The sequence below is a fragment of the Globicephala melas genome, chromosome 4 (genome assembly GCF_963455315.2).
Source record: "Globicephala melas chromosome 4, mGloMel1.2, whole genome shotgun sequence".
NCBI lineage: Eukaryota > Metazoa > Chordata > Mammalia > Artiodactyla > Delphinidae > Globicephala > Globicephala melas.
This window is the reverse complement of record NC_083317.1, coordinates 134,157,879-134,172,781: the sequence shown is the minus strand read 5'-3', so window position 1 is coordinate 134,172,781 and position 14,903 is coordinate 134,157,879. Positions and strand designations below refer to the sequence as shown.

The 14,903-nt window shown below is 36.3% G+C and overlaps 1 protein-coding gene across 2 annotated transcripts in view; it reads left to right on the top strand.

Annotated features, from left to right (window-relative positions):
* ATP2C1 (ATPase secretory pathway Ca2+ transporting 1) overlaps window positions 1-14,903 on the top strand; it is a 118,181-nt gene that overhangs the window by 52,188 nt on the left and 51,090 nt on the right. For both annotated transcript variants that reach the window (XM_060298613.2, XM_060298615.1), the window contains 6 exons: window positions 645-755; window positions 2,205-2,321; window positions 5,111-5,200; window positions 7,197-7,232; window positions 10,445-10,506; window positions 11,072-11,180. In XM_060298613.2, coding sequence (XP_060154596.1) covers window positions 645-755; window positions 2,205-2,321; window positions 5,111-5,200; window positions 7,197-7,232; window positions 10,445-10,506; window positions 11,072-11,180 — 525 coding nt within the window. The remainder of the gene's footprint in view (window positions 1-644; window positions 756-2,204; window positions 2,322-5,110; window positions 5,201-7,196; window positions 7,233-10,444; window positions 10,507-11,071; window positions 11,181-14,903) is intronic.

The following is a 14,903-nucleotide window of genomic DNA, read 5'->3' as shown; positions in this document are numbered from 1 at the left end:
TTCTGTAGACATTTGCTTATGAAGCTGCATCAAGTAGGTGCCATGGTTACTATCATCTCTGTGACTCACTCTGCTTCTTCACAACCCCTTCACTCACCTGTGTGTCCTCTGCTTGTCTGGTTTCTCTGCTTTCTGTTTCCCCTCGTTTGAGAATGGGTTTGTAATTCTGATGTTCTGTCATGGTGCTTCGGTAGAGTAGCCTGGTGTCCTTTCTGGATAGTTAAGAAATGAGCTGGTCAACAGGAGTAGTTAAAATGGAGCAAGCTTAGCTGTTCCTTGTCCCTTGCGTTAAACATAATGAGTTTAGAGGATTATGACTCCATGTAATCATTGGGATCTGCTAGACAGGACATCTGTTTTACTTTTTACTCATTACACTGGTGTAGAAATAGCATTTTTTTTAATGTGAAAATTATTTTGTGTTCTAGCTAGCACTGGTGACTTAATTTTTGAAATGTGCTTTCTGGAATAGCACATACTATAAAATTATCTTAATAGGACTGGATACTCACTATTAGTCTGAAAATATTTGTTTTCTAACTGTGAAAAAAGGTTTCTGGGAACGTTTGAATTTTCATTTATTCTAGACCGCATTAGAATTGTTTAGTATATTCAAATATTTTTCCTTTGGTTTTATTTCCTAGGTTGCACGTTTTCAAAAAATTCCTAATGCTGAAAATGAGACAATGATTCCTGTATTGACATCAAAAAAAGCAAGTGAATTACCAGTCAGTGAAGTTGCAAGCATTCTCCAAGTAAGTGCTTGGTGGGGAGGAAGGGAGTGGATAGTAGAATGAGTCACTTAGACCCTATAGATAAGTGCTATCTGGTAGAATTTTCTGTGATGACAGAAATATTCTGTTCTGCACTGTCCAGTGCAGTAGCCACTAGTTAAACATGACAGTTGAGGATTTAAAGTACAGACAGTTTAGGGGAGGAACTGAAATTAATTTAATTTAGTTTTTATTCATTGAAATTTAAATAGGTGCATGAGGCTAGTGGTTACCTGATTGGACAGTGCAACTCTAGATCATTAGTATTGCTAGGGACTATTTGTGCTTTGTGAGGATTAGTTGGATTAGGAAAATAATTTAATTACTAACATAAGTAGAGTTAGGAGTTTATCTTTTTTTAGGTGTTTTCTAATGTAAAAGCTAAGTGCAAGTTCAGAACTGCAAATAAACTTTGCTTATGTAATTTAATCTCTTCCTAGTTTTAAAAATCACAATCTAATGAAACATGAGGAAAAGAATATTTAAAATTCTTCCTTCAGAATTTACATATTTTAACAATGGCATTAAAAACATCGGTTATCCTTTTCTTGAGGTTTTTTTTGGGAGGCGAGTTGTATTTATACTCTGTTTTAAAACCACTTACTCTAAATATATTTGTGTCACAAGACTATTAGTGAACTCTGTTATAAAGCTTTTGGCCAGAGAAACTTAATTATTTTAGAGATGCAAATAATTTATTCTTTAATGATAGTTAAAATAATAAATCACGAGGGGCAGTGACTGAAGAATGTAGGTGGTGTTCATAGGGCATAAAATGTCCCAAGAACCAGTTAATGTTAACTTCATTATTTTGAGTAATTTAGGAACCACAGATTTTCTGCTTGGAATAAATATACAGTCCAAGAACAAAAGGTAACACCAATCTCAGAATTTTGATAGGCTCAGAGAGCAAGAAACATGCATGATCTTTTGGAGAAACTAATTTTAGAAAACAACAAGACAACAGTGAAAATGAAGAAAACTAGTTAAAATGTACTGGTATTTTGTTTTCTGTACATCCTGACTGGTTTGTGTTATTTCTATTTCTCCAAAGAGAATCATAATTTTTTTGTTTGTTAAACTCTATCTTGTTGCTTACATTAAAATTTTTTTTATTGAGGTATAATTTATATAAAATACAGTGTACTCATATTAAATGTACAGTTTGCATTTTGACAGATGTAACCACCACCACAATTAAGATGTAGAAAATTTTCATCACTCCGAAAAGCTTCCACATGTTTTTTGCAGCTAATCCCTCCTACTGCTCTGGCCCCAGGCAACCACTGATATGCTTTCTGTCCCCATAGATTAGTTTTGACTGTCATAGAAGTTCCTGTAAGTGTGATCATACGTATGTACTTTTTTTGTGTTTTCTTTTTTTTTTCTCTGCTAATATTCTCAGTGACTTTTATGGGTAAAATCTCATAGGCTGATCTTCAGAATGGTCTAAACAAATGTGAAGTAAGTCATCGGAGAGCTTTCCATGGCTGGAATGAGTTTGATATCAGTGAGGATGAGCCACTATGGAAGAAGTATATTTCTCAGGTGAGATATTTTTATTTTCTCCTGCTGTGTAACTTACATGTATTTTTGTAAATGTAGTTGTTTACTTTTGTGAAGTTATTTATGGAGAAAGGAAATAATTTTTTAAAATGTTTTTTACCTAAATTTTTTCATTTGTTAGAGTTTATTGTTACATTGGAATTTCTATGATTTTAGTGTACAAATCTTTAAGGACATATTACATGGAGGTGATACTATTAACAGTAGTTTCCTTTGCAGGTGTCTTAAATATTTTTTATTATAGAAATGCTAACTTTTTTAAAAGTAATATGGCTAGCTTAGAAAATTAGTAAAAGTTAGGTCATTTGACTGCCTGGGTACAAGTTCCACCTTTATTTCTTACTAGCTCTGTGCTCTTTATTATCCTCTGAGCCTTATCTATAAAATGGGGATAATAATCTTAGGAGATAGTAAGCTATCAGTAGATTATAGCTATTTTTAATTATATTTTATTAATGTCCTAATCTTTTCAGAAAGATTTACTGTAGGATTTTTCTTATCTTTATGACAAGTATATTAGTGAAAAGCTAAAAAACTCCTATGGGGCTTCCCTGGTGGCGCAGTGGTTTAGAGTCCGCCTGCCGATGCAGGGGACACGGATTCGTGCCCTGGTCCGGGAAGATCCCACATGCCGCGGAGGGGCTGGGCCCCTGAGCCAGTCTGGAGCCTGTGCTCCGCAACCGGAAGAGGCCACTACAGTGAGAGGCCTGCGTACCAAAAAAAAAAAAAAAAACACTCCTATGGCCAGTTTTCAAGTAGTAAGATTAGTTTGCCATACAAATAAATTCTTTTTTTTGGGGGGGGGTACGCGGGCCTATCACTGTTGTGGCCTCTTCCCGTTGCCGAGCACAGGCTCTGGACGCGCAGGCTCAGCGGCCATGGCTCACGGGCCCAGCCACTCCGCGGCATGTGGGATCTTCCCGGACCGGGGCACGAACCCGTGTCCCCTGCATCAGCAGGCGGACTCTCTAAACCACTGTGCCACCAGGGAAGCCCCAAATAAATTCTTTTTAGTGAAGAAACTTTCTAATGCCTTCTAAGCTACAGGTTCTTTTTTAAAAATATCATCGTTTAACTTTTCTAAAGGGCCTTGCTTGTTAATGAACCAAAATTTATCATTTTTAACTTATTTAAATGAATTTGTCTAAAGTAGAAAAGCTGAATTTTTAGAGAAGAACCTTGTATCTGTCTTGTTTTTATTGGAATATTTTTTATATGTATATTTGTATTCTCACATTTACCACATTTCCACATTACGTAAAACTTCAGAAGTTTACTCTGGATTTATAAATTACAGTGATTTGACTTATCATTAGGCAATATGATTTTTAATGTTTTGCTTTCTTGATCCTGTTTCAAAGCTAGAGTTACCTGCATCATGAGATTGCTGTGAGAATGAAATGAAATAGTGCCTGTAATGTAGTTAAGTGCAAGCAGTAATTAACAGTAAATATCAGTTGTTAATCATAAAGCACTGGACCACTCCTCACTCCTCTGCAGAGAACACTGAATTTGTTGTTCTGCAAACATTTGGAGCCTGCCATCTATCAGGTGGTTTCCTTAGTACCACGGCACAGCTGGTTTAGGGTGAAATAAAATGATCATGGGCCTTGCTCTCAAAGTGTGGTGATAGCAGCTAATGTTTGAGGGGTTTGTAGTTTACACAGTGATTTAATATACATTCTTGGTTAATGCTTACCACAGTTTTTGGTACAAGGTAGGGAAGTACCCCCAGGGCTTAAAAAATTAAGGTCACACAAAATTGGAGCTGGATTCAGACCCAGGTACTCTGGCTCAGTTTGTGTGTAGTTTGTCAACCCTGAACCACATTGCAGTTGTACTTTTATTTTGCTGGAGCAGTGATTTTCAATCCTCTGTGCATTAGAATCACTTGGGGAGTGCTTTAAAAATGCTGAAGCCTGGGCCCTGTGCCCAGAGATTCTGATTCGATTGCTCTGGTGTGAACCTGGGCATTTGTTGGAAACTCTTCACGTGATTCTGATGTGAAGCAGGGTTGCAACAGCTGTGCCAAGGAATGGAGCCATAAAGGGAGTGGGAGGTGGTGGCGTCTAACTTCACAGTTATGATATCCAGGGGCTGAGGCTCTCTGCTGGGATGGATTCTTCGCAAAGTTACTTTGCAACTTTGACGGCGATTGGCACCGTTTCATCAGAGGAAGGCACTCTGGCAGCAGAGCTCTGACGTTTAACTAGGATGTCCAACTAGAAGAATTTGGGGTGGCTCTGGTGCTTGGTCATTTAAGAGCTGCCTGATTGAGTTGGTGCTGTGGTTTGTTTCTTTAGATACTTTTCTCTCTGCTAGCTAGATGTCAGGAAAACCAGTGTTGGGGAAATCTTCAGCTTCTTCTGTGGTGAGGATCTTACTGTCTGCTCTTAGCTGCCCCGCCCCTCCCCTGGTGGGGGGTGGTTATTCCTGTGGTGGGTGGGTCAACCACAGAATTGTAATCTACACCCATATACTTATAGTATAGGAATGCTGAGGAATGTTTGGAATTTATAATTTAGGTGTTCTACCCAGTGCTTAATGTAAACCTTTAGCTTCAAAGTTATTTTCCATTTATTCTAGCCCGGGTAGAAATTCAGAACAGCTTATAGTATACTAAAAATACATGTGTACTATAAGGAATTGATAAATTCTTAGTTTTAAGTAATAATGCCCTGATAGTTGTTTTTTTTAGGCTTTTGCTGTGCTGGTGCACAACTGTCTTTCATACAAAACTGTTGAATTGCTGTTTTTTTTTTCACTTTCAGTTTAAAAATCCCCTTATTATGCTGCTTCTGGCTTCTGCAGTCATCAGTGTTTTAATGCATCAGTTTGATGATGCTGTCAGTATCACTGTGGTAAGAAAAAATATATATTTTTAAAAATTGTTAATCATATAAATTAGGATTGGCTTTTATTTTAGAAAATGAATTGAGACATGCCTTAATGCTTCTTCAGGTTTTTTTGTTAAAATCCAAATTCTGGTTTTAGTTGCAGTGATCTAATGTAATGTTCAAGGGTCTGTGATTGGCACCCTAGAATTATTTAACAATCCGATAATTTCACAGATATGAAATATTTTATAATAATTTTCCAGTTAAATATTTATTTTACTTTCCAATTGAGAATACGTTTGAGTAATCGTGAACTGAAGCCTGACATTTAAAAAATTAAAAGTATTATTTAACAGTGTACTCTGTATTTTATTCTTTCCAGTTAGGTTATTCTGGCTTTCATCTTTTTTTTTTTTCTTGCCCTTCTGTTTCATTGTAGTATAAAAATTTATAGTAAGTATAAGCATTGATTAAAGCAAGTGTGTTAGGCTTAAGAACACAGTAGAAATGAACGTAGAGCTGTGATTCACCAGCTCTTGCTTGTGGACTCCCAGGAGTCTCTGAGATTCTTTTAAGGGAGCATATGAGGTCAAAACTACTTTCATAAAACTAAAAACATTGTCTTTTTGCTATAGACATTTGCATCAGTGGCGCAAAAGTGATGACGGGTAAAACTGTTAGAGCTTCGGCTTGAATCAAAATAATGGCAACAAACTAGTAGTCATTGTTTTCTTTCACTGTTTGTTTCTCTTAGCAGTATTTTTGATAAAGCAGTAAAAATTAATTTTATTAAGTCTTGATCCTTAAATATATACCTTTTTAATGTTCTGTGTGATGAAATGGGAAGTACGCATTGAAGTATGATGGTTGTTTCAAGGAAAGGCTGTGTGCTGAGCTGAACTAGCCTTTTACTCGAAAGAATGACTGATAGACAAACTATGGTTATTAAGACTTGGATAACTGGCATACTTTTTTTGAAAGTGAGTGGCATGAGCCTATCACTACAAGAAAAACAACTGACAGAATTTGTTGCCAATGGTAAAATTCAAGCTTTCAGTGATAATTAGAATTTTGCAAAAATTTTATGCATTATTTTATGCTGGACAGCTTCCCAGTATTTAAGACCTTATTCTAATAAGATCAGTAGTGATTTTAGTGAATGTGATTTTTTTTTTAACTATTATGAAATGTGTCAACACTTGAAAGATTTGAATAACCAAGTGAATCAATCTTTTCTAAATGACCAGTGCATGATGATACAAAATGTTCGGTGACAAAAGAGCCATGAAACATGCAAAAGAGATCAGTAGATTTTAATATAACAGATTATGAAAAGTTCATTGATATAGTTTTAAGTTCTATATTGCAAATTACTTTTGAAGTAACAGTTGTCTAATTTTGGTGTAGCTAAGAATAATATCCATAATCATCTGAAAAGGCTTTTAAAATACTCCTCCCTTTTTCAACAATATCTGAATGAGGCTGAATTTTGTTCATATACTTCAGCCTAATCAACATATCAATAGATTGAATGCAGAAGCAGATACGAGAATCTGGCTTTGTATTAAAGCAGACATTAAAGATAGAAAAATTGAAAACACTGCCACTTTTCCCACAATTTTTTGGGGGGAATATTTTTCATAAAAAATGTTGTATGTTAACATGTAATGGGCTTACTTTTTTTTAGATAATAAGTAGAAATTAAAACTGAGTGATTGAAAACGTATTTAATATGGTAAATATCAATAGCTGGAAGTCACATAAACAAAAGCTGGTCCTCTGTTTGTAAGAGCATAAAGGGATCCTGAGATCAAAGAGTTTGAGAAGCCTTCCTGGGGAGGCAGGTCCCTGTCACCTGTCCGTTTTTCCCCACAGGCCTCAAGGCGGAGTTGTGATTCCTTCCCTGGATGTTTTGTGCTTAGTGTCTGGTGTCTTGGGGCTGCAGATAGAGTCAGAAAAATAAGATATGATTAACAGTTATTACAATGTCTTATTTAAAAAGGTTGTTTGTTTTGTTTAGGCAATACTTATCGTCGTTACGGTCGCCTTTGTTCAGGTGAGTAAGTAACCTATTTTGATGACATAAAAATGGTATTTTAGTTAATTGCTTAAAAAATCAAGGTGGTTTATGTTAGTTAAAATGTATAGTTAATGGGTATGTTGGTCAGAACAATTTATTCTTTGTTTTTGAAATTATTTCAAAAACAATAACTCTGCAAGGAAGTTTGTGGAACCAACTTGACTGCTTTGGTTTAGGCAGTGGCATGAAGAAATCTAGTTTTTTTTTGATGATGTTAAAGATAACTGAAGCAGATGGAAGCAAAAAGTACAGTAATAGAAATAAAATCCAGCAGTAGGCTTTTAAATTTTTTCCAGTTAACAAATTGGGCCAGAGTTCAAATTCCTCATTCCTCAATGGAAGGGATGTTCTGATCTGGATTGAACTCCCTGTTCAGCATAGACATTGGAACAGTAAAGAAGATATATGAAAAGGAACCCCCTTTAAAAAATTAATGTGAATAATGTGGAGATAATGTCTGGATTTCTGTTGACCAGTATAGATATAAATAAAAACATGGGCTTAGTTTTATGTTTATTTAAATATCTGATAACTTCTTTAGGTTTTAGAACAGTGTTGGCAGGTGTCATTTGATTAGCTAAAAGTTTTAAAGCATGGTTAATAAGACTAGAAGAATTATTCTAGTTTAGGGAAAAATTAATATGGCATTTGAAATTCATGTTAATTTGAATCTTAAGACTATATGTTAAGTGGCTGTGGTTATTTCCACATCTATGATTTATTCCTTGGGTATTTCCTGTCATCATCCAGTTTTCCTGTGGTAATCTCTAATTTAGTAATTTGTTTTATAGTCACCCAGTGTAGAAAAGCCGGTTTTAATCAGGTTGTCTGCAGCAAGTTTGTGAGTTGCATTAGTACACCATCAGGAATCCTGTATCTAGGGAATACTTTTGCTTAGAACAGATAAAAGTTGCCTTAGGGCAGGTGGCGGGTTAGTTTAGTAGAGGTTATTCCAGGCTGAGCCTCATTGGACACAGCTATTCATTTGGTCATGTGGGTGGTACGCCGCACTGGACCAGTAACTGGAACCCTTTTGCATCTTTAATAATGCTACAGATGTATGGAGTGGCTTGCTTCAGAAGTATTCTTACAGTATTATCACTTTGTATGGAAGACATTAGTAGCTTGGTAATAGCCCCTACTCTCAGAAAAAATCCCACAAAATTTCTATTTTAACGTACTCAGTGTGGACTTTTACACAAAGATAGTGTGTTACACACCTTAAATGTAGTGGCTGAAACCATCTGCCAAATATCTTTATGATAGGTTCATTTGATAGGTTCATTATTTATATGTGTTTTTACCTGTGTTTTAGGAGGAGAATGCTTTTTATTATTTACATCTGCCTTCCCCCCTTTCTAATCTCAATTTCCCATCCTCATTGTACACCCTTGCAGTCATAAAAATAGCTAATTGTTTCGTATAGTCATATATTGATGCCACCTTACAATAAATTTAAAATTTAACTTTTAGGTGTTCATTTGAGATGGCTGTCAAGTTTGTGTTGAAGGATCATTTTGATATAGAGGTATCTTTGTAGTTGTAGTGAGTAAAGGCTAAGAAGTCTGAAGAGGGAGGTAAAGATTGGGCAGCTTCTATGTCATTTATTAGGATCTAGGAGTAGTGAGTGTTTTCTAGCCTTTTATGGAATTTTTGGTTAAAACTTCCAAATTCCTTAATATCCTTGGTATGATTGGGGGAGGGGTGTCTTTGTAATTTTTTTTTAAAATTGAAGTATAGTTGAGATGCAGTATTGTTTCAGGTGCAGTATACAGTGATTTGATATTTGCATGCATTATGAAATGATCACCATAAGCCTAGTAACCGTCTGTCCCCATACAGAATTATTGTAATGTTCCTTATGCTGTATATTACCCTGGGTGTCTTGTGATTTTTATATTTACAGATTTACCTTACTCTCACATTTGTTCCTCTTGCTTAAGTAGTAAAGACAGATTTAGTTCTAAGTTATTCATATACAGCTTTGTGTTTTCTATTTGAAAACGTTTGTGATAGGTGTGCAGTTTTGATTAGTGCTAGCACTGCAGTCATTTCAAAACACCCCCCGACTTTCACTCCCACTACTCTCCCTACCCCTTCTTCTCCCTTTTTTTTTTTTTTTTTTTTTGAGGTACGCGGGCCTCTCACTGTTGTGGCCTCTCCTGTTGTGGAGCGCAGGCTCAGCGGCCACGGCTCACGGACCCAGCCGCTCCGCGGCATGTGGGATCTTCCCGGACCGGGGCACGAACCTGTGTCCCCTGCATCGGCAGGCGGACCCTCAACCACTGTGCCACCAGGGAAGCCCTCTTCTCCCTTTTTAACCTTAGATCAAAAGATTGGTGTACTTAGTGCAGACATGAGACAAAAATAGCAGTGATGTTGTGTGAAGCAAGACAGCCCACATTACTGAGGTGAAGGTTGTCTCTGACTCTCAGCTGTGATTGTATGGTTGGAGGAAGGCTGGAGCCTCACAGTTAGGGCCCCTGAGAATTTCCCCTTTCTAGGTAATTCAGTCATGGGAAAGGGTAGGGCAGCCACATCTCTCTCCTTGTTTAACTTACGTTCTTCCCACGAAGATTTGTTTCACAAACCTTGCCTTGGGCTTGAATCCTCAACACCAGTGTTGTTTGCAGTTAATTGTCTTTGACTTCCTTGGTCATTAAACACTAAAAGTAAAGTTATCTTAATTATGAGGCTCAATGATCTTAACTTTTAATGACTGAAAACTACTTTTTGGACACACTAATCAGTTTTCTTCACTTTCTTATAAGTAACTTGACCTTAGGTTTGCACACTGAATATTGAAATAGAAAATTGAGGGACTTCCCTGGTGGCCCAGTGGTTAAGACTCGCACTTGCAATGCAGGGGACGTGGGTTCGATCCCTGGTTGGGGAACTAAGATCCCACATACTGCGTGGTGTGCCAGCATCCTCCCCAAAAAATATATATATATAAAAAATTGAGAATACTTAATTATCAAAAATTGGTTACTATATATTTAACATAAAGGACAAGCTTTTATGGGTAGGAATATAAATGCAAGTAAAGAAAAAGATAAAAATTGGGAGAAATGTTAAAATAATGATTGGGGTCAATATTTAGTTAAGTCTAACATAGTATATGTTCTTAAGAATGTACATATTTGCATTTCTTTATAAATATTTTTTCTTAATTTTTTTTTTAATAGGAATATCGTTCAGAAAAATCTCTTGAAGAACTGAATAAACTGATGCCACCAGAATGCCATTGGTATGATCCTTGTTTCTGATACGGATTTCTACTCTTAAAAGTAGAAATTAAATGTGACTATTACAGTGTACATTGTGGCCCAATATTTGTTTAAACATAAGGTAGAAACCATTAATCTGACATGAAAAATTCATGCCCTATTCAGTATAGCAAGTTGTACTATTAAAACTTTTGTTACTTCTAATTTTGAGATTCTTGAGACATGGATTTATTCAACAGATACTTTCTGTGTGTGACTATGTGCCAAGCACTGTTGTGGGTGCAGTGATGTATAATCAGACCCTGGTGATTGAGAAGGTTGCTACAGTTTTCGCATTTTACATTTGAGCAACTGGATAGCTTTTCCAGTGCTTTGTTTTTTTTTTTTTTTTAATTCATCTGAGCATCTTAATTATCAAGAGCACAAGAGTAAGTCTTTTCTTGGTTTCTGTATTTGACTTATCTCCTTAGAAGTGGTGATAATGCAATATATTTTCCCTCAAGCAAGCCTACTGGAAGGAATTTCTTCAAATAAGTGGTCTGGCTTGCTTTCTTCCTCTGTGGTTGTTTCTGTTTCATGTTACAGTGTGCGTGAAGGAAAATTGGAACATACACTTGCACGAGACTTGGTTCCAGGTGATACAGTTTGCCTTTCTGTTGGGGACAGAGTTCCTGCTGACTTGCGCTTGTTTGAGGTGAGTTTGATGTCTTAGTCTGTTTGAGCAGCTGTAACAAAATAACACATAAATGTATTTCTCACAGTCCCGGTGGCTGGAAGTCCAGGATCAAGGCACCAGCATGGTTGCATCCTGGGGAAGACCCTTTTTCTGGTTCATAGCTGGTGCCTTCTTGCTATGTCCTCACATGGTAGAAGGGGCTAGAGAATATATCCAGACAAAACTCTTAATTCAAAAAGTTACATGCACCTCTATGTTCATAGTAGCACTATTTACAATAGCCAAGACATAGAAACAACCTAAATGTCCACTGACAGAGGAATGGCTAAAGAAGATGTGGTACATATATACAATGGAATATTACTCAGCCATAAGGAGAATGAAATAATGCCATTTGCAGCAGTGGACCTAGAGATTATCATGCTAAGTGAGTAAGTCAGAAAGAAAAAGACAAGTATCATATGATATCACTTATATGTGGGATCTAAAATAGGACACAAATGAACTTATCTACAAAACAGAAACAGACTCACAGACATAGAGAAAAGGCTTGTGGTTGCCAAGGTGGGGGTGGGGGGTAGGGGAGGGATGGACTGGGAGTTTGGGGTTAGAAGACACAAACTATTATATATAGAATGGATAAACAACAGGGTCCTGTATAGCACAGAGAACTATATTCAGTATCCTGTAATAAACTATAATGGAAAACAATATGGAAAAATAATGTATATATATGTATAACTGAATCGCTTTGTTGTACAGCAGAAATTAACACAACATTGTAAATCAACTATACTTCAATAAAAATAAAAAAATTAAAGAATAGTAACAGATGTATAAGTAATTTAATAAAGAAAGGAAACAACTTTTCTAATCTAAAAGAAGGCAAACAATAAGAAAGGAACAGAAATAGGAACATAGAATAAATAGATGGATCAAATAGAGAACAAATAGTAGGAAGAGCTATAGAACCCCACTGTATTAGTGCTTATTTTAATTGTAAATGGATTAAATATTCACTTAAAACACTGAGATTATCAAAGTGATATAAAAAGCAAATGCAATTTAAAACAGTGACATATCTAAACATTTTTTTTTCCCTTAAAATATATCTGTTTTTCCCATAGAGTCTTTTGAGGTATCCATGTAGTAAATCAGCAGATCTTTATGGAAATGAGTGTTAGGCATTGTGGGAGACACAAAGATGGTGTGATAGAGCTCTTGCCCTCAGAGAGCAGACTGTTGGTATACACAAATCACCATAAGATAAGATAGAACTGCGTAAGTGAACGAGAACTACAAAGAATGGAGTAGAAAATTTAAAGAAGGGAGAGGTTACTTCTGATTTGAGTGAAATGAGCATGCCTCAGACAACATTGCTCTGGTGGTCATAAACGAAGGGTAGTACTGAACAAAGATGCAGCAGCAGCTGTATGTAGATCCCTGTGAGTGTTCTGGTATGTGATTAGAGCTGCAGTATGTTAAAGATAGAAAACATATGGTAGAATCAGGGGGCCTTGGATATGAAGCTCCACTGCAGATTTTATTGGTTGGGATTTAGCTTTGAAGGTTATACCTAGCTGGCAATGATGTTACGTTTAATCCTGCCACCGTGTGTAGAATATGTTGAAGGGATGGAGTAAGGCACCTAGTATAAGAAGCCCTCATAGCCCATGAGAATGCCAGTCTCATCTGTTATTGGAATTGACATGTACAGAGCTGACATTCTTTGAATACCTAGTGTGTCCCAAAACATGAGCATTCTCATGTGGAGGTTATGGAAAGCCTGAAGAACATTTGGAGTTATAAGTACAAGCTTCATTTAATCTTGAAATAAAGAAAGGTCTTTCTTCCAAATACTTAAAATTTATCCTTAGAAAGATATCAGATTGCTTTAATTGTTGAGTGCAAATAACACAATACAGCAAGTATTGGGAATGTTAATTTTACTTTATTACCTTCTTTCTCCCCTTAGTAGGTCTTTTTGTATCTTTTTTACTCACTTCTTGTCCCTTCCTCCTATCCCTAATATTTGGTTAATGATAAGACCTTGAATTATTCTTCCTTAGAGATGTAGTAGGCCTGTCACTTGATATAAATCATCTTCCCCTCCCCCAAAGAACCCTAACTTGAATCCATGAAGTTTTTGTCACCATTTATTATGGAGTGCTTCTCTTCTAATTCAGAAGCAGACCTCCTCAGTGGGATAGTTAGAAGATGATTTTCCCATTGTTTGAACAATTTGAGCAGTATAACGACACAGAAGCTTTAAAACACCATTTGACTTAGTAAAGTATTTAAGGGTTTCATTTAAACAAGGGTTAATTGAGAATTATCTCAGATAATTGAAATTAATTTCTCATATAGAAAAATACTTGTCAGAATATGGATTAGTACATATTTTATCCATTCAGCAAATATATATCGAAGACTTACTGTGAGTTTAATAAGAGGGATTTTTGACATTTTAAAGCTTGATGATGTAAAAATTAGAAGTATATGCTTTGTGGAGTAATTGATTAGTTTTGATTGTTTTCCCCCTACTTGTTAACTTTTCAGACACTTCATCAGCACGTTTTATTTGGCAGTGCTGTGCTTAGGTTGATTTTGTTCCAGTTAATCCACTTTACATATATAGTTGAACATCTTTAATTTCTTCTGTCACTTCTCTCCCCTACCTGGTACCAGAGGCATGTTTTTGCAACTACTTTGATAGTAGATTGAGACAACATTCCTAAAAGAATTGAGCCTTTCCTGCCGCTTCTAGATTTAAATGTACTGACCGAAGACATAAGAAAGCTGATAAGGTGAAATTCTCTTTTGGACACAGGTTACTAACTTTTTGTAATTAAATTGGCTTATTGGAGTGTTGTTTGCTGAATTTGGTTGTGGTGAATGATTATGTAAGGCTAGCTGGTTATTTGATGTTCCTACATGAAACAAACTCTTTGTTAGAGTATAAAGGAAACAGAAGACTCCTCAGTTATCCTTGGGCTATTATTAATTTTTCACAGATAAAGCACATGGATTTCACTTTGGAAAAAGTAAGCGTAGGACTTTTGCAGTATAGTTCTTTTCGTGTGGACATGGCCCGTGGCCAAGGTTGTCACTTCAGCATTGTCATTGCTGCAACTCTAGGGTTCCTGTCATAATTTCAGTGGTTCAGACTTTGGCTGTAATTCTTGCGTGGGCCTGTAGTAGCATCTTGTCAGCAAGTTCAGTGACTCACTGCTATATAACTTTTATCTGGTATTTTCTGGCTGTGTCTTAAGTCAATTCAGGCTGCTGTAATAAAATACAATAGACTGGGTGGCTTAAACAATAGATGTTTATATCTTATGGTTCTGGGTGCTGGGAAGTCCACAGTCAGGGTCTGGCAGAATTGGGTTGTTGGTGAGGGTGCTCTTTTGTCTTGCAGTCTTTTTGCTATGTCTTCATATGGTAGAGAGAGTGATCCCTTTTCCTCTTACAAAGCCACTGATCCCATTATGTGGGCCTCATCCACATTGCCTTCTTTAACTCTGATTACCTCCCAAGACCCTATCTCCAGTTATCATCACATTACATTGGAGTTTAGGGCTTCAGCATGAATTTTGGGGGGACAGAATTCAGTCCATAGCAGGCTGAGCCTATCTTTTGTAAAACCCTTTTTAAAGAAGATTAATATTGATAACTTAAGGATTTCTGTATTTGGTTTTCTTGCCTGAGTCAGTTTTCCATGGCCAAGGAATTAGCGAATAT